General features: G+C 45.9%; 1 protein-coding gene across 2 annotated transcripts in view; it reads left to right on the top strand.

The window, feature by feature from the left end:
• Nucleotides 1–5,576: 5,576 nt before the first annotated feature.
• Nucleotides 5,577–17,407, top strand: part of SLC67A1 (solute carrier family 67 member 1) — a 48,713-nt gene continuing 36,882 nt past the window's right edge. The window contains exons 1-5 of one of the 2 annotated variants that reach the window (XM_085224285.1): nucleotides 5,577–5,814; nucleotides 5,944–6,144; nucleotides 6,762–6,859; nucleotides 8,070–8,215; nucleotides 9,478–9,610. In XM_085224285.1, coding sequence (XP_085080411.1) covers nucleotides 5,962–6,144; nucleotides 6,762–6,859; nucleotides 8,070–8,215; nucleotides 9,478–9,610 — 560 coding nt within the window. In that variant the 5' untranslated portion in view covers nucleotides 5,577–5,814; nucleotides 5,944–5,961. Of the gene's footprint in view, nucleotides 5,815–5,914; nucleotides 6,145–6,761; nucleotides 6,860–8,069; nucleotides 8,216–9,477; nucleotides 9,611–17,407 lie in introns of both variants that reach the window. The other variant, XM_031553440.2, reaches the window with a different exon arrangement.

The raw sequence follows: 17,407 nt of genomic DNA, 5'->3' as shown, positions 1-17,407 counted from the left end.
ACCATCCCTCTTGTAAGTAAAACCAGGACTGTGAGCATGATGACCATGTGGATGTGCTGATACAGTGATGTGCTGTTGTCAGGCCACCTCAGTCAATGCCACTGCCTCTGAGCTGCTGATAAATTCATCCCTGCTTTGCTATGGCTATCCCTCCTCCTCCATTCCACCTTATCCCTGTATGGGCAGTGACCACATGCCACATGAAGTTGTCCCAAAGCTGCAGAGCATATGGCACATGGGGCAGCCATCCCCTTCTCTCCACATCCCAAGGAGAAACAACCTGGCAACGGGGCAGGGTATGCACATCTTCCCTGCCTGCACGCAGGTGGGGTTTGTCTGGGAGCATCACACAGATCTCTGTGTAAGGGACCAGGGTGGGATAGGTGAGGCCTTACTGACGTGTGCCTTGCTGCTCTCCGATTGCCCTACAAAGAAACATGCATCAGCAGGAACATTAAATACACATCCGCGTTTTGTTTTGTGCTGAGTACAGCTTAGCTGGACAGCCAACCAGCAGAGGGACTGCAGTTACATTGTGTTACAGTGGTCTCTCAAACGTCTGAAAGTTATAAATCGGGCGATTGTCTGATTCTGACACAGGAAAATATTTTGGTAGATGCAGGAGGCTCGAGACCAGCTGAAAGCATCTCAGGCGCCCATTGTTTGCAGAATGTAATGTTTGCAGAGGAAATCTGCAGCATTCCTGCAACAAACCACAACAAGAGGCTTCATACAACCCAAATCATTTACAATTCTCATATAAATTATAACGGCTTAAATGTTATGTAGATGATAAACAGCTTCTGCATTCCAGACATCGCTGTGATTCCAGGAGGTGGCTGTATGATATGGGCTGAATGACACATTGCACATTGAAGGCTGAACGGGAGGCTTTCTTTGTGTGTGCATCCATTTTTGTCACATCTTGCATATTCTTTGGATATAAACGCTGGGCTTCTAATGTACTTTGCTCCCTACAGTGACCCAAAAGGAGGTTGTGGCAAGGTAGGGATTGTCTCTTCTCCTGGGTCCAGCAATAGGATGAGAGGTGATGGCCTTAGGTTGAACCAGGGGAGGTCCAGGTTGGATATTAAGAAAAATGTATTGTCATTAAGAACAGGCTGCCCTGGGAGGTGGTGGAGTCACCATCCTTAGGTGTGTTCAAGAAAAGGGTGGATGTGGTAGTTGGGGGCACGCTCTGTAGTGGTCAAAGGCATGGGTTGATGGTTGGACTGGATGAACTTATTGATCTTTCCAACTGTCATGGTTTTGTGATGGTTCTGTGATATTTCTGAGACACACAGTATGTGCATCTTGGAACCTAGGACTTCAGACACTGTTCAGCAGCGAGTCTGGGGACGAGCATCCCTTGCCCGAGAGGGCAGAGCTATCTGGAGGTCCTGGAGAGGTTTGGGTAGGTAGAGGTGGCTGTGGTCATCGCAGCCCCAGGTGACAAGATGAGGAGTGACCTCAGCAAGGTGTCATTTGAAGCAGGCACCATCCTGTCCCAGCAGGGCACTGCCTGAGCTGGTGGGATGGGATGAGTGCAAAGAGCCGTGTGTTCTCTGCCTATGTGGTCATGTTATTCTTGGTGTCACTCCTGAAGTCAGGCCACAGCATTTTTCCAAAACACGTTCACAATTAACACAGTCTCTACCCCATCTGCATATGTGTTGATGTCAGACTCCAGCATTCAGAAATGTTCTCTTTTGGTTTGATTTATCCAGAGAGGAGAAGCTGCCCTGTGGTTAAGCAGCAGCACTGGAGGCCAAAGGATGACCAAATCTGATTCCAGTCTCTTCCACAGACTTCCTTCGTGATTTCGAGCCGTCGCACCCCGCTGGCTGTCGGAGCCCCAGCTGTGAGCCAAGGAGGATCCACTTCTTTTCCCTCATCTGGGTCTGGAGTTCTGGTTTTGCTTGCAGGGCACCAGACGGGGTCTCAGTATTAGATGAAGCTTTGGGGCTCTGCCATTAAAAAGTCAATTAGAACCAGCCCTATTTCAGATAAAGTGTGATTTGCAGTTTAATATGCTAAGTAACAAAGACTTTACCAAAATAATGAACAATGGTCTTTTTCCATTTCACAAAACAATTCGCCAGGCAGAATAAGCACACCCGCATTTTTATAAAAACAAATTACAAATAATTGCTTTTTGCAATTTAATACACATGTAGAAAGAGCCATAAGAGTTCTGCAGCCACTGGGAATCTGATTTCATTGCCGATTTGGACCATTTCTGTAGTTCTTATGAAAATCCCCAAAGACTGTGGAAAGAAGGCTTTTTTTTTTTTTTTTGCCTTTTTTTTTTTTTTTTTTTTTGCTGGCCGTGTGGATTCTTTTTTCCATTCATTAGCAAGCTGCTTTTTTTTTTTTTTTTTTTTTTTTTTCCTTTGTGAACACAATTAGACAAAAGAATAAATCAGTCGACAACCGTGGGACATAATTCTGGCCATACCAGGGCTGTATGTGCTCTCATTTGTTCAACAGCACAAATCTTTCAGCGCAGCACAAGTCAGAGCCTTCCACTCAGGTTGGACAGGGAGTGATGCCTTGTGTGAGCGACATGAGCCCATGCAGTACTTTGGGTTCCCATTATCAGAGTATTTCTCCACAAGGAGCATCCCAGTCTCCTTCCTGGGCTGCTCCCATAGGCCTGAAGGTCTTTGGGCATCACTTCAGGAGTTGCTTCCCTTTCCCCTACCATACTTCTGAGTTTCAAAAGCATCACCAGGAGGATGGTTCCCCGGGGGTTGTGTCTCCCAAAGGGATCTTTTGTTGTTGTTCTGGAGCAGAATCTGAATGATCTCACTGCTTTTTTTCATAGCTGGAGGGACCACCAACTCACGTTGATAGAGGATTTGATTCCTGAGAGCTGCCCTTCGTTGCTGGCCAGCACTTCTGTCCCTTTTAAAGGCTCTTCTGAGAATGTAAATCCTGTTCTGACAGGTGGATCCCACTCAGGGCACTTGGTGTTGCTACAGGTCACATTAACCTTCCTCTGTCAAAAAAAGTCTGGTGGAGGGAAGGATCTAGGATGGATTTCCTCACGGTTTATCCTTTCTCAACCAACATTTCCAACTGCTGCAGTTGCCGTGGGTGGGTTTCCCCTCCCCAAGTGCTTTCAGCTGGCAAGGCTTCCCATTTCCAGTGATTTAAGGAAGATTTCTTCCCGAGTAACATAAACACTAAGTCTTTGCAAATTTCTTTTGTAAAGTTGTTCTCAGGTTTCCCCATCTATTTTTCCAGAGATTACCAGATAAATAGGCCTCAGGAAAGATATACCAGGGAGGGCAACTGTAAATACGCCAAAAATGTTGAGAATAATTGTCAAGGCTTAATGCATAGCTAATGCCCTAATCTGCAGTATAATCACAAGGCATTCACACTCATCTCCTTACTTGCTTTCAACACAGTCTCCCTGGGATATGCATCTGTTTAAAGTTTATTTATTGTACCCAAGAAAATTCATCTTCTATTCATAATGTGTTCTCCCCTGCTTTAAAAATCAGTCTCTCTTCTTTCCGTGTGACTCATCAGTGACGTGATGACCCAGAACAGACCCTTCAGAACAAAATGCAGCACCAGTGTGGACAACCCATTGGGAATGGTGTGTTAGCACTGCAGAGTAGCCGAGTCATGGCTGGATTGGGCTTCTGGGCAGGATGAGGCTGTCTGTGGAGGGAGAGGGTGGCTGATGGAGAGCAGTACGTATGCAAGTCATTGCCTCCCTGGGATCCCTTTCCAGTTGCTGCAGAGACAAATTTACCAGTCAAAATATTGCAGCTTTTCACGTCCAAGTCAGCAACGTTTCCTGTTAGCAGTGGTTCACATTGTATTTCGTGAGCCGTTTTCGTGATTGTCTCAAAACCTCTGGAAAGAGAGCTCTGTCATTAATTTTACTCTTCTATTCAATGTTGGCAATTTGTGCATTGTGCCTGCCCAGTGCAAACCAGGAAGTCTTACTTGACAATGTTGCTGCTGTGTGCAGGAAACCCAAAGCGCAAAAAAACCCATTGTTTTGCACTTAGACAAATTCAATGCCCAGCACCAATCCTTTGCTAAATTGGGATGCACTCTGGGTAACCTTCCTTCTTTAGTAACAAATGCGACGTCTAAGCTGTCCTGAGCTGGGTCTGCGTCGGCATAGGAGGGTCACTCTTTAAAAGTGCTTTTTGACTCATGCTCTGAATGTGTTTGCAGAAGGCTGTTCCTTGCAGCCTCCAGCAGCACAGCACCAGTCCCTGGTGAAACATTAAACCGTCGATTCTCCCTACATTTCACCAGGAGGCGGAGCCTGACAGCCCTCTCCAAAACGCTGGGCTCCCCCCTGCACTCCAGCATGAGATGTGCCTCACCTTCTCATCATCTCGTTGTGTGCCATGAGAAGGTCCCTAGCTCCTCATCCCTCGGTTTGGTTGGGCTACCTGGGAGGTCAGGGGTCTGCAGGACTTGGCAGAATCATAGAATCACAGAATGGTTTGCATTGGAAGGGTCTTTAAGATCATCTAGTTCTAACCCCCTGCCTCCAATGTCTTTGGCAAAGAGTGGTCCAGGGGGATCCAACAGCAGCCTACAGCTGCTCCAAGCACTTGGAGGTGATCCAGCCAAATGCATTTTGATGGTGGCAGCTGATACCTCAAGGGACAGTGGCTGCTGGCTGCAGTTTGAGAAATGTGGATTGGTCATTAGGAAAAAAACATCTCCCCAGGTACTAGAAAAGTGGCAGATCTCCTTCCCTGGGTATTTTCAAAGCTGGCCTGGGGAAAGCCACAACTGAGCTGATGTGTTCAAACAGGAGGAAGGACATGATCTCTTGAGGTCTCTTCCCACCAAAAGCCCCATAATCTACAAAGCCAGGGTGCTGGAATTTCTGTTTTCTGTTCCTCTTTAAAATAAAGATAATACTCAACTAGACCTCCAGGCTTTAGCAGATGAGCAAACAAACAAAACTGAGTGCAGACAAGCAAGGAAACAAAATTCCAAGCAAGCAAGCATACAAACAAACAAGGAACAACCAAACAAAAAGGACAAAAGAATTTTGTTAGTTTGTTTTAATTCCTCAGTTTGCAGTCAGCCTCCTAATTTGCGTGGATTTAATACTTTTTTCTTTTTATGTATGTTTTGGCTTGGGCTATTAATCTGTAGTCTTAGTGGAGTCACATGTGAGCACTTTGTAGCTCAGGCAGTCTCTCAATTTGCAGCACCTGGTGTAGGGGAGAAAAGGGTTCAACTGGAGATTGTGGTGAGAGTAATGGTAATTCTACGTGGGGTTGATGTTTGGTCAGAGGCTATACGAGCTTACTGCAAGAAGCACATGGACAGGGAGGTAATTGCTTTGCTGTAAGCTTTGCTTGCAACCTCCAAAACTAAAATTAGTATTCTTTTAATGAAGAATCAAAACCGTTGTCTTTTCTGGGCCACCAGAAGCAATGTTCCCTCCCAGATCCTTGGGCCTTGGTTCTGTACAATGCTGCTTAGCAGCAGCTATAAACATTGATGTGTTATCAGCACTGTTTTTCTCCTAGAACTAAAACATAACATTCTACTAGACGGTCTGAAGAAAACAATTCTGTCCCAGCTGAAATGAAGACAAAAGTGACAGAAGGGAAGGAGTTAAGGAGCTGAAGAGTTTGCCACGTGTTCTCGCATGGGGCAATGTCCACTTTAGCCCTGCTGGCATTCCCAAGCTGGTCTCTGCATGGCCCTCTATGCAGCGATCCCACCAAGGACAAGGCTGAGCAGTGAGATCTGGGGCTCAGTGAGAGTTTGCCTCTGATCCTGCCTGACAAAAGGGGAGGAGAGAAGGAAAAGGTAAAGACAATGCCCGGCCTGGTGACTCAGCATCTTTACGCTGTTAAGCTTTGAACTGCAAACACAGCTTTTGCACCTTTCGTATGCTCTGCGTTCCCAGTCAGAACACACCTCCACATCCTATTTCAGCCTGCCTTAAGTCACTCCATGAGCACAATGAGTGGAAAAAACAGCCCAGAGGGTGAAGAAAGAGCTGGGAGGATGAAGAGTGAGAGCTGGGGGCAGAGCAACGCCGCGGGAGAGGTCAGGAGGGGCCAGGTGTTCCTTGCTGCCTACCTGATAGTAACCCTGGAGCTGACCTTTCTGTTCATGCAGTTTGGAGTCATGCCTGTGAGTATGGGTTGCTGGGCACAGCGCTTCTTGCCTTTGGTGCAAGTGGCTCTTCCATGTTTACTTTGTTCTTTTTCTGAAGGCTGTTTAATACCCCACCCTTGCTGGCAGGACCGGAATGTTGGAGCCTGCCTCAAAGTTAGCTGTGTTGGACTATGAGCATGAGAAGTGATTCTGATTTGTCACCTGGTGCAAAACTGATGGTTTTGATCACATCCTGTTGATTTTTTCTTAGTACATAGTGTAGGCCAGAGACTTAGTATTTATTCACCAGCTTTTCTGAGAGAAAGGTGATACACTGGAACAGGCACAGGGAGGTGGTGGAGTCACTGACTCTGGAGGTGTTCAAGAAACACGGAGATGTGGCACTGAGGGCATGGTTCAGTGCACGTGGTGTGATGCATTGATGGTTGGGCCTGATGATCTTGGAGGTCTTTTTCAACATGAATGATTCTATGATGAAGATTTCATGTGTAGGTAGAGGAAGCTGAAAGAAGCAACTTCCTTCAGAATTTGGAGCTCTGGTCCTTTATATGCTGCTGTGAAGCTCTTTATTCAGAAATGTAGCATGTTTCATTTCCCCTGACCCATTGCTTTTTGTATTTTTCCTTTTTTAGTACTTGGCAAAGAACCTGGGTTTGGATTCGGTGGGGTTTGGGTACCTCCAGACAACCTTTGGTGTCCTCCAGCTCGTGGGAGGTCCCATTTTTGGAAGGTGAGAACAATACTCATGACCCTTTTCATGGCTGAAAAAGGCCAATCTCTTATATTTTAATAATAACAATAAAAAGTTTAGTTCTGTTTCATGGTCCCGCTGAAATATTTGAAGATTTCATAACAGACCAAGGGGAAAATAAATACACTCTAATTAGAAATACTGCAATGTAGAAGCAGCCTTTATGTTAACATAGCTATGTTTTAATGGCACACATTTAAGTGTAACAGTATACTGGGAACAGGCTTAAGCCATCGGAGTCCTCAGAGCCTAGGTCCTAATGGCTTAATCTTGCAAGCATTTTATAGCCACTTGTAACCTTAGAAATGTCCTCTGACTGGGGAATCTAGGGGAAAAAAAGGATACTTATTCATGTTAAGTAGAGCTGTCAATGAAAAGACTGTAGGTCACGTTATTTCTATGGTCACATCTCCTTGAATTTAAGTCAGAGTTTAATAGAAAGTTAAAATTCCTTTGAGTTTATGTGCATTTTTAAGAACTGCTCTATCTACAAGCTCATCTCAGAAAGAGGAAAAGAATGGGAAAAGCCTGTCTCATGGGACATGAGCTCCTGTTCCTAAAGAAGTGTGATTAGCAAGAAAAATCCTAGAACGACTGTTGGGAGCCTCTTCCCAAAGGGCAGAAAAACTTGAACAAGCAGTGTGGTGATGTGAAACTCAAGTAAGACTAAGGAAAGCTAGCTTTTCTCCATAGCCTTGTATCAGCAGTGATACATGTATAAGGTGCTGCTATGTGCTTTGTTGTTCCTTTATGGGATTCTGGTCTGTAGCTGGTTTATCCAAAATCTGTTTTTCCTCCAATGTCCAGAAAAGGCACTGAAAGGAATACGAAAAGACAAAGATTCATGTGTGTGTGGATTGCCAGTGGTGTAGATGGGTTTGAAGGTGTATGTTGCCAGATTGAAGCCAAAATTTTTGATGTAGATTTGAGAAGAAAAGGATCTTCCTGCATGCAAGACTGCTAGAAATAAACTGGAACAGCTTCAGTTATCACTGAATCTGGCCTAAAAAAAAAATTGTCTAGCCTGATTCCTAGGTCTGAACAGACTCAGAACTGCAAAATAAACTCACTCGGAGGCCCCATCAGCTCTTGCAGGGGACCAGTGAACGTGGCCAAGGTCACTGAACATCCTCATCCCCCTGGAACTGCACAATCCCTCTTTTACAGCCTCTCACCAATTCTGCTCTAGGTTTGCAGATCAGTTTGGCAACAGAGCTGCCTTAGCTCTCTCCTGTGCATCTGCGAGTGCCTTCTTTCTGCTCCTGTCCATCTCCACCAGCATCCCCATCCTCTTTCTCTCCAGGCTACCATCAGTGTTCATGCATGGGTTGCCAGGTAAGGTTGGTTGGGGCTGAGGGACTTCCCAGATTGTTTTTATTGCCAGAGTTCTCTTTTTGTGCTCATGTTACTGGAAGCCAGCAGCATGAAAGAACATCTGTTGGGCACTAGGACTGAAACAATGAAAGTGTGAAACAGCTGTAATGGTACTTGTAGTGGAAATGCTAAGTCACGGCCTGAAGCAATGATTGATCACCTGGTGGGCAGGCAGGGCCAACCCAGGGGAGCTCATGTGTATGCAATGCACCTGAGTGACTGGAAGGGGTGGAGCCAGGATCCACCCCTTCCCAGACCTCTTTTAAGGGTTGGCAACGGAGGCAAGGGGATCTTGTTGGAGATTTCTGCTTACCTGAGGGCTTCTGAAGGTAAGCAGATTCTTCCCTTTATTTCTGTGCTCACAGCTGTTATGTTTGAGCAAATTCTCACTTGCTGCAGCCTAGGACCTTACTGCTCTACTGTCATTGCTGCATTTTTCATCACATTACAGTAGTGTAGCGCTGTAGAACCCAGTGTAGTGGCTCTGGAAAGCAGGGCTGCTTCTCTGTAGATCTGTCCTTATGAGTGATCTTGAGAATACTGCTTAGATATTGCTATTTGAACGTTGACAGCAAAATGTCTGCCGTCAGCAGCCCTATCCTGAACATCTCGGCTGCCGTTTTGCAACCAGAAGTTTTGTAGGAGACCTTTTCTATTTCTGCTGTTAAATGGACTGAATTGGTCACATCAATATGCGGTCACAAAAATGGCTTTTATTTCCAACACTTCCCACCAAGTTGTTCTGCTTTAGTCTGACTTTCCTAGATGTTTCTAGTAAAAGCTGTACCACCAGCTTTAGCTACTGGGAGTCTGTGTGAGTCATGCAAGATGATCTGTGCTGGTAGAGTGTCAGCCTCTTATTGCCACTTGTGAAAGGGCTGGAGTGTCCCTTTCTCCAACTTGTAGATGGAATTAATTTCTTCTGGTGGTGTGCACGAGCACAGGGCTTAAAGGACAGTTCTGTGGCAGGCTGCTGATGAGACACTGGCACAGGCTGCCCAGGAGGGTGGTGGAGTCTCTGTCTATGGAGGAGTTTAAGAGCTGTGGAGATGCAGTGCTCAGGGACATGGTCAGTGGGCATGGTGGGAATGATTGGTGGTTGAGATTCATGATATTAGAGGCCTTTTCCAACCTTAATGATTTTATGATTCAGTCACTTACAAACTTGTACACGTTGCTTGGGCACTGCAGCAGGCTTCTTTTAAGTGGTTGTTTCCTTACAGGTGCTCAGAAAGTCATCACAGACCTGACGGCTCCTTCTGAACGTGCTGCTGCCTTGGGGAAGCTGGGTCTTTGCTTTGGAGTAGGAATCATCATCGGCTCTGCCCTGGGAGGGGTCCTCTCCACCAAATTTGGGTGAGTAATTCGTTTGTTTGGTGTGGCCTTGCTTGCAACATGAACAAAGCTTGTAGGATTTGGAGTGGCCAGAAGGCTTCTCTAACTTGTGCTAACAGCTTTTTGCTAACATTTAGGGTTGATTAGGCAAAGAATGCTTCAAACCTGACCCCTGCTGAAAGGCATCTTTGTGTTCCACTGTGAATAGCACTCAAATTGAGTAACTCAGCTGTAGACCCTTCCTTGCCATGCTGGTGGCAGTAGAGGTTCACACCAGAACTCAGTATTTTGCTATCCATGTTGCTGTGAAGCACTACTTGCTGTGTTTTTATGGAGGCCATGATTTAAAAAACAAAAACAAACAAACAAACAAAAAACCAAAAACAAACAAAAAAAGCCATTTTTTTCATAGTAGCAAAGATGTGTAAGGAAAGAAGTTGAAATGAGAAATGGAGCCTTTCTCCCAGCTTTTCTCTGGAGCTACGTGTGCTGAAAAGCAGCGTGCACTGCATAGCCTACCTCTAACAATGTTGTACAATTGAGAAATGGAAACCTGATGCAGAGTGAAACTCTTGCAGAGATTGATGCTCAGTATGGAGAAAGATGTCAGGAAAGGGAAAGCAAAGCTGGGATGTGGAGGGGAAGAGATGGAGGAGGTCAAAGCACACACCTGCTGCTCTTCTGTGTGCTTTCTAGTGCCTGGCATGGTGTAGCAGGCTGTCACCTTCCATGTGTTGCAATAGAGAAGAAATTCCTGGTTGTATTGAATTTACTGGTTGTTGTTTATTATTAGTAGAATACGCAGTGTGTTGGGGAACTCTGCAGGCAGGGAAATTCGTGTGGCTTTTATCTTCTAGGGAAAGTCCCCCTGTATTTCTGTAAATGTGGGGAAAAGCCTTTGCAGCCAAATCGAGCATTTGACTTTGTTTTTCTTATGGACGCTTCCTTTTGCAGACTCAATTTAGCATGGAAATCGTTTATTTTTCAACCTCTGCCTGTATTGTAGCTGTTCAGTAGTGCAGGGTGAAGGGTTTTCAATACAGATATGTATATATGTATATCTATCTATCTATCTATATATATATGCGTGCATACGTGTTTGGGCGAAGCCGGTTTCCAGGCACGGCGCTTGCCTCGGAAGCAGTCCGTGCCCAGCTGGTCGCTGTGCCCGCTAGGTGTCACCGTCGGTTCATTCTGCAACTGATGTCACTAACAAATCCCTATCCCATGTCCGTGCATCCGGCGGAGGGCAGCTTCAGCCCACAGTTCACGCGTGGCCGATGGAGCATCCCATTACGGTGCCTTGGGGGCTGCTGCTCCTGCCATCTCACAGAATGCCCCCTGGACCATCACCAGTAGCCTCCGGCTGTGTCTGTGACATTGTCCTGGAGGATAGGAGTGGGTGTCGTGTTAAGGATACATCCAGGGATCGTTGTCCCTGTTGGTGCAGCCCTTCCCGTTTCCCATAGTGAGACAGGAAGACTCCAGCTATACTTGGAGCTGCGTAATCACTTCCCTTTCTCATAGACAAATGCCCCAATTGACTTCTTTGAAAATAAATATTTCTGCCATGTCACGGATGAGCGAAGCTGGAGATTTCTGTCCATTTGGCATTCTTTGCCCTCCCTTGCTACAGAGCGTTCCCGGACTGTTGACAGCATTATTCATATGTTAGTAGTGGTTTGTATACGCAAGAGGGGGTAGAAGTCATTCTTGGTTCCTCGGCTGATGTCATTTTGCTATTATTCCACTGTATTGTATTTACCATTGATGTACTTGACCTAAAGAGCTAGTCTGTTATTGTTTTCATTGTTAGGCTAATATTTATCGGCTCTTATTTACCATGGGAGCCCCAAGAAGGAAAAACTGAGTGACTTGTTCTGATTTGTGTGGGCCTTCTTGGATGTCAGATCCAGATCTCCGCTCCTCAGCTGTAGCCACCAGCTCCAGCCTTTCCTTTTCTCTGAAGTGCTGTGTTTCCCCCCCCCCCCCATTTTTCTAAAGTTTTGAATGACATTATAGCAAAGAAATCATCTGTAAAATGTAGCTTTGCCTTTTGCAAATGAAAGAGCTGCTTGCCAGTTGGCTTCACCCTCTTGAACTTAATTTTTGAAGGCTTATTCTTAACACCTACCCCTGTCCTCTCACCTCTGAACAAACTGCATGCAGCCGTGGAGAATGAGCTTTTCTGTGGGCAGAGTGATGGTCAGACAGATTTAAACCACCCGAGGATCAGATATAAAGCAATTAGTTAAAATTACAGCTGCTTGTGATCATTGTTTAGGGAGTGTTTTCATGTTAATGTGCTTTTTAATTGAAGTTTTCTGGTCATTCGACAGCTGGATTAGGGTAGTGGATATAATACCTACCTTGAAACCAACTCCTGTAGTTCACCTGGGGTCTCCATGTTATTACTGAGCGTGCGGAGTCCATCACAGCTCAGCCACAAGAGGGGCTGAGAAAAGCATCCCTGTGGTGTGCAGCACAAAGTTTATTATGCTCTGGGCACTCATTGGAAAGCTGCAGCAGATCTGTATGCACCACGGGAGAGGTGACCGTGTACTTCTAGCAGGCTTTTGCGTCGGTGCTGCAGGTGAAGGGTGAGAGAAGGAGGCTGGATTAGTTTTCAAAAGCAGAAAGATGAGCCTAAGGTAGTTAATTAGAGAGATCTCATTCTTTCTTCTGAGCCAGTAATTAATTGCATTTGGCTCCTCTTTCTTCTTTCTTTCTAACAAGGATGTACGGAAGCGTTGCAGCACGACCCAAGATTTGTTTGCTTTCTATGGACGAGGAGATGTTTCTTCATTTCAGTGACTCAGCTTTAGGCTTAAATCTCTCTGAGCAATTATTCTTTTGAACTTGGGATTTTCTGGGCCAAACCCCTTTGGTCTCTTATTTAATATTATAACAGGCTTTGGGGATGGTCGGGTTTTTTACTCCCCTTCCTGGCTGTGCTATTACCCTTCTTCCTCAAGGGGAAAAGGAGCTTGTTCACCCAGAGTAGGGAATTGCTTTTCTTTTCAATAACCCATTTGAACTGTGTCCTCTGGCAGGGAATTTTTCATCACTTAGCGGCCGAGTGGAAAGACTGTGGGTGTTGAAAGGGCTGAAACTTGGGAGCTGGGAAGGCGGGTGGGAGAGTGGCAGAGGGAGAGGGGGGTGCGTTCTGTTCCTGCACAAAGCCAGGCATTCTGCTGCCCAGAGCCGCTCCTGCTCGTTCCAGAAGAAACTGACATTTCCCTGCCTGGAATGATGTCGTTTGGTGATGCTGGCACAGGCCTTGCTTTGTCTTTTGTGTCAAGGGGCTCTGGGGAGTGGGAGGTGCCTGAGCTGCAGCGTCTGCCACCATCGGTCAGGCTCTGCAGTGCGTAGGAGAGATGGGGAGGGAATAAGAAATGGGCTGCTGGTCAGTGAGCTGAGGGAAGGTGCAGAAATAAATAGGAAAATAACACCAAACCAAGAAAACAACAAGGACCAGGAGCTTCAAGCCATTTCTTCTCACCTACTCTGCATGATGCTGGTTCTAGCTTTGAAAACCATCGTCCCAAAGACTGTCTGTACCGTCTATGTTAAACATCCTTGGACAGAGAATCCTGCACCTCATCCCCTAGCAACTTGTTGGATCAAGGCTAAAGTCTGGGCTGCTTCTCCCTTCCATCTCCTACAGCTCAGCTTTCCATGCCTGGTGACTTGTTTAACCTATTCCTGAGCATGAGGAATGTCTCCGTGCACTTCAGGTGGAGTTCACTTAAGCTCAGACATCTACAGTGGAGGCAGCTACACCTGCATCTATTGTTCAGGCTCTAGGTGGCCAACAGAGAGGAATGGGATGTTCCTCCTTAGGAAACATGCTTGAAACAGCTCAGGGAAGTGTGTGTCTGGCTTGTGGGACCAGTGACCAGGTTGTGAGCTGGCTTTCTGCAAGGCTGTGTTGAGAAGGATCAAAACAACAGAATGCTGTAGGAAGGCATCAAGGTATTTTGGGCCTGACCTCAACAGAGGCAGCATGGAGGGCAGAAGTGACCGTGATCGCTCTGGTTGTACAATGAGACAGTGTCTGCTCATGACTCACTGGAGCTTCATCTGCTCTTCCCAGTCCTGGAACGTTTCATGACTGGGCAGCAAATCCAGCACTATTGCTTAGGGTTGAAATCCAGGAAAATACTGTTTTCTTTGTTAACACTAAATAGAAAGCATAGAATAGGCTGAGGTTAAGTCCCTGAAGTGGGATTTGGGACTTGGCTCTGCTGTAGTTTTCCTGTGATGTAAGTTGTCCCCTTCTTCTGCAGTGGTGTTCCTCAGGCATAGAATGGGGACAGTAAGATGGTTTTTTTTTTCCCCCTCCCTCTCCTAATTCATATTCTGTACTGCTATTTGGATTACACAGCCTTTGAGGTGCTGACTCCATCACGAGATGTGCGCATGCAAATATCTCCTACCTTGGGGGAACGCAGCCAGTTTTTCTGGTTGTATCCTCCTGGGCAGGCAAAGCACAGCTGACATCCCATTTTTGGGATGTGTTTCTTCTTTTTATTGTTTATCAGAAGCATGTGCCAGCGTTTTGCTATTTCGGAAAAGCAGCAGAAAGAATGAATCCCAAATAGCCATAAAGCTCGGTGTGGTTGAGGCCACCAGACGAGGGGGCTGAAGAGCAGGGCTGAGCCCAGCAGGAGTTTGGAAGCACCTGGAGGGCACCGTGGGATGGTATAACCTTCCTCAAGTCATGCATGCATGCACCAACATGGGCAGCGTTCTCCTTCACATCTCCTAATTAATCCTACAGACTCTAAGGGTCGTGCTTGCACTGAGTTCTGACCTGCCTCACTGAATGACCCAGCCCTGTGGTGGGAAGTGTAGGGAGCTCGGGGCAGGAAGGATGTGTGGGAAGGATTGTTGGACAGGGAGGGGATGAAAGGTCGGGATGAATGCATGGGTTTGGCATGGGAAGGTGGACTGGCTGGAACTGGGGTCTGCAGGCTGAGACCTCTGGCTCAGGAAGCTGGGGGATGAGGTGTGCGGGGAAAGGATTAGTGCATTTAGATCTATCAGGGCCTCTGGAAAAGCAGACTGGGAGAACCGAGGGGCTGAGGTTGGGTGAAGTAGCATTTCCTAGATGGGGCCTTCAGGGAAGGAGTGGAGGGAAGGAGGAGCTTCCTCCTGTTTTCTTGAAATAAAGCTGCTGTGTAGGACAATTAGAAAAGCAGCCCTTCGGAGAAGCATGGGGTTGGGCGTTAAACCTTTGGTCTGGCGGATGAGGCAAACAGCGAGCTGCTGGACGGACAGGAGGTGCAGCATCCTCTCGTGTGTGCTGGGCCACTGCAGGTGAAGGTCAGGCATGCTCAGAGGGAAATAAAAGTGCTGTGACCTGGGCATGAACTGTACCAGCTTCCGTGGCCCCACCCAGGGCCTTCATTTCATGGCAGGCTCCTTGTGAAACCCTGCTCGCAGCCGCTCTACCAGCAGCAGAGCTGAAGGTATGCAAAGCATCCTGGCACGGAGCACTGCCAGAGGGCACAGGAGGCTTGCAATGACCATCTCCAGCTTGCTGGGACTTGTCCTTTCATCCTGGCAAACTGTGCTTTATCTCAACCAAAGGAAAAGGTATTTCCAGCACCTTCCAGTCCAGAAATGACCACAACTTTCCTTCAGTCTCCTACTGATATCTAAGGTGGATTTTCAGAATAAGAGAATTCGGTACAGGTAGAACTCTGGTTCATTTTTTGTAGTGTGAGTTCAGGATGTAGAAACATTACCTATTTTTGAGCATCTGAACTTTTTTTTTTTTTTTTTTGCTTGTTTGTCATTGCAGCAAGTATTGCCTCAACTTTAATGTATTTTTGTATTAATGTGACGACTTCATACATGTAATCCTTTGTGGTTTGTATGCAGTATTATTTTCCTTGGTCTCAATAAATATTCCTTTATTCCCTGTATATCCTAAGATGAAATTTTTGGATTAACTGCTTTATGAGATCTAATTATAAAACCTTTCAAAATCTACATCATCTCTATTTTTATGGGATTTGGTTCATTTCTCTTTCACACTGGAGAATGTGATCTGGGACTTACTGGAGTCTTGAAAGGGTTTCCTTTCAGTTACGTTCCAAATCAAGCTCTGGGTAAAGAAATTTGTAGAGGAAGGAATGAAATTTCCCAAACCCTAAAAGTTTTCTGCAGGATAGTTCTTTAAAAAAACGATAAAATAAAAAAATATGTGGTTATAAATGCCTTTGGAAAAGCTATCTAGGAGCTCGTGAGAAATGCTTGTGGGAGGCCAGATTCTTAGAAGTTCAGGCTTAAAAAAGGTGGAACTAAAGACACTAATGTTTATTAAAGCTGAGAAGAGTGAAAGGTTCGTGCACCAGACTTGCTTCCTATAGAAGTGTAGAAAGGCTCTTTCCTGACATAAAGCTGTGTAACAGATTATCTACAGTCTGCACTGCTTGGACTTTTTCCCCTCTTCCTTTTGTACAAACAAAACTGGATTTTAGATGAGGGAGAATTCTGGATATTTTCCAGTCTTCATAGAACCACTGAGGTTGGAAAAGACCTCTAAGATGATTTGGTCCAACCATCCACTTACCACCAGTATTGCCTGCTAGCCACATCCCTCATGCTACACCTGCACAGTTCCTGAACACCTCCAGGGACAGTACCTCCACCACTTCCTTGGGCAGCCTGTGCCACTGCATTACCACTCTTTCTGAGGATGAATTTTCCCTAATATCCAACCTGAACCTCGTCCAGTGCAACTTAAGGCCATTACTTCTATTTCTTTTAGGAATTACTGCTCATAGTAGGAAGAAATCTATTTCTAGATTAACCTACTGATGACTAGAAAAGATGTTTAGAAATCATTTGGTGAAGAATGACGAGGATAACCTGAGGAGGCTGCACTGATATGCAATGTATTTTCATGGTGGTGCTGGTGACAGCAGGCTTGCACCTCATGCTATGCCCACATGTGCTCTCATTACGTGTGATTGATTACACAGCCTGGGATGTCTAATTGCCTGACTATAATCTGCCTGCCCTACAAAAATTGCCTCATTCTGCTTTTGCCTGGGTGCTTCATGACAAACACCCTTCAGAGGAGTGTCCTGGCCTTCTAAGGATTCAAAGTTTTTCTCATGCTTTTATTATAAAGCCTGTATTATATTTTTTTCATTGTTTTATGGTTTTGAAATGGAGGTTTGGCTGAGGCAGGGAAGAATTGACAATAGCTAGAAAAGTACATCAGTGGTGTAAAAGTGCTTGAAATAGCAGCGGAACTAAATTTTTCCAAAGGTTTCCAAAAGATGAGCTTTGCCTTGGCTATTGCAACACTCATGAGCAAATCCAAATCCCATCTGTGCTTCAGCTATGCCTCATGATATATAGGTGAGAGGCTAAGAGCCTGGTGGAAAAGGGAAAGCAAAATTTAAAAAATCCCCGTGCCCTTGTGGAATAACTCAGCCTAGTAGGACCCAAGGTCAGATGATGCAAACCCCTCCTGTTTAATAACTACCAAGAATAGTCCGTCTGGGAGATAAGGCCTTGCATATCTGCAGGTCTGTGAGATGGGAACTGCAGTGAGCTCGGCGCCAGGCAGCAGTGAGGCAGCGTGAAATGTAAAGCACAGGAATGCAAATGGCACGCTATAAAGGGGCAAGGAATTGATTTGATGGCACGCCCAAGCACTTTGTAATTGTGGGCGATGATCTATTTCTGGACTTTGGAAGTGAGCCATCCAAAAGTAAATGTTTAGTCAGGCTGGTGAGCGTCCTGCAGTGCACGACATGTGGTGGCAGGGAGGTTTGGTGGTGATGGGGCTCACCT

The sequence above is a fragment of the Meleagris gallopavo genome, chromosome 5 (genome assembly GCF_905368555.1).
Source record: "Meleagris gallopavo chromosome 5, MGAL_WU_HG_1.1, whole genome shotgun sequence".
Lineage (NCBI taxonomy): Eukaryota > Metazoa > Chordata > Aves > Galliformes > Phasianidae > Meleagris > Meleagris gallopavo.
The sequence above is the reverse complement of the archived record's forward strand: the minus strand, read 5'-3'. Positions and strand labels throughout refer to the sequence as shown.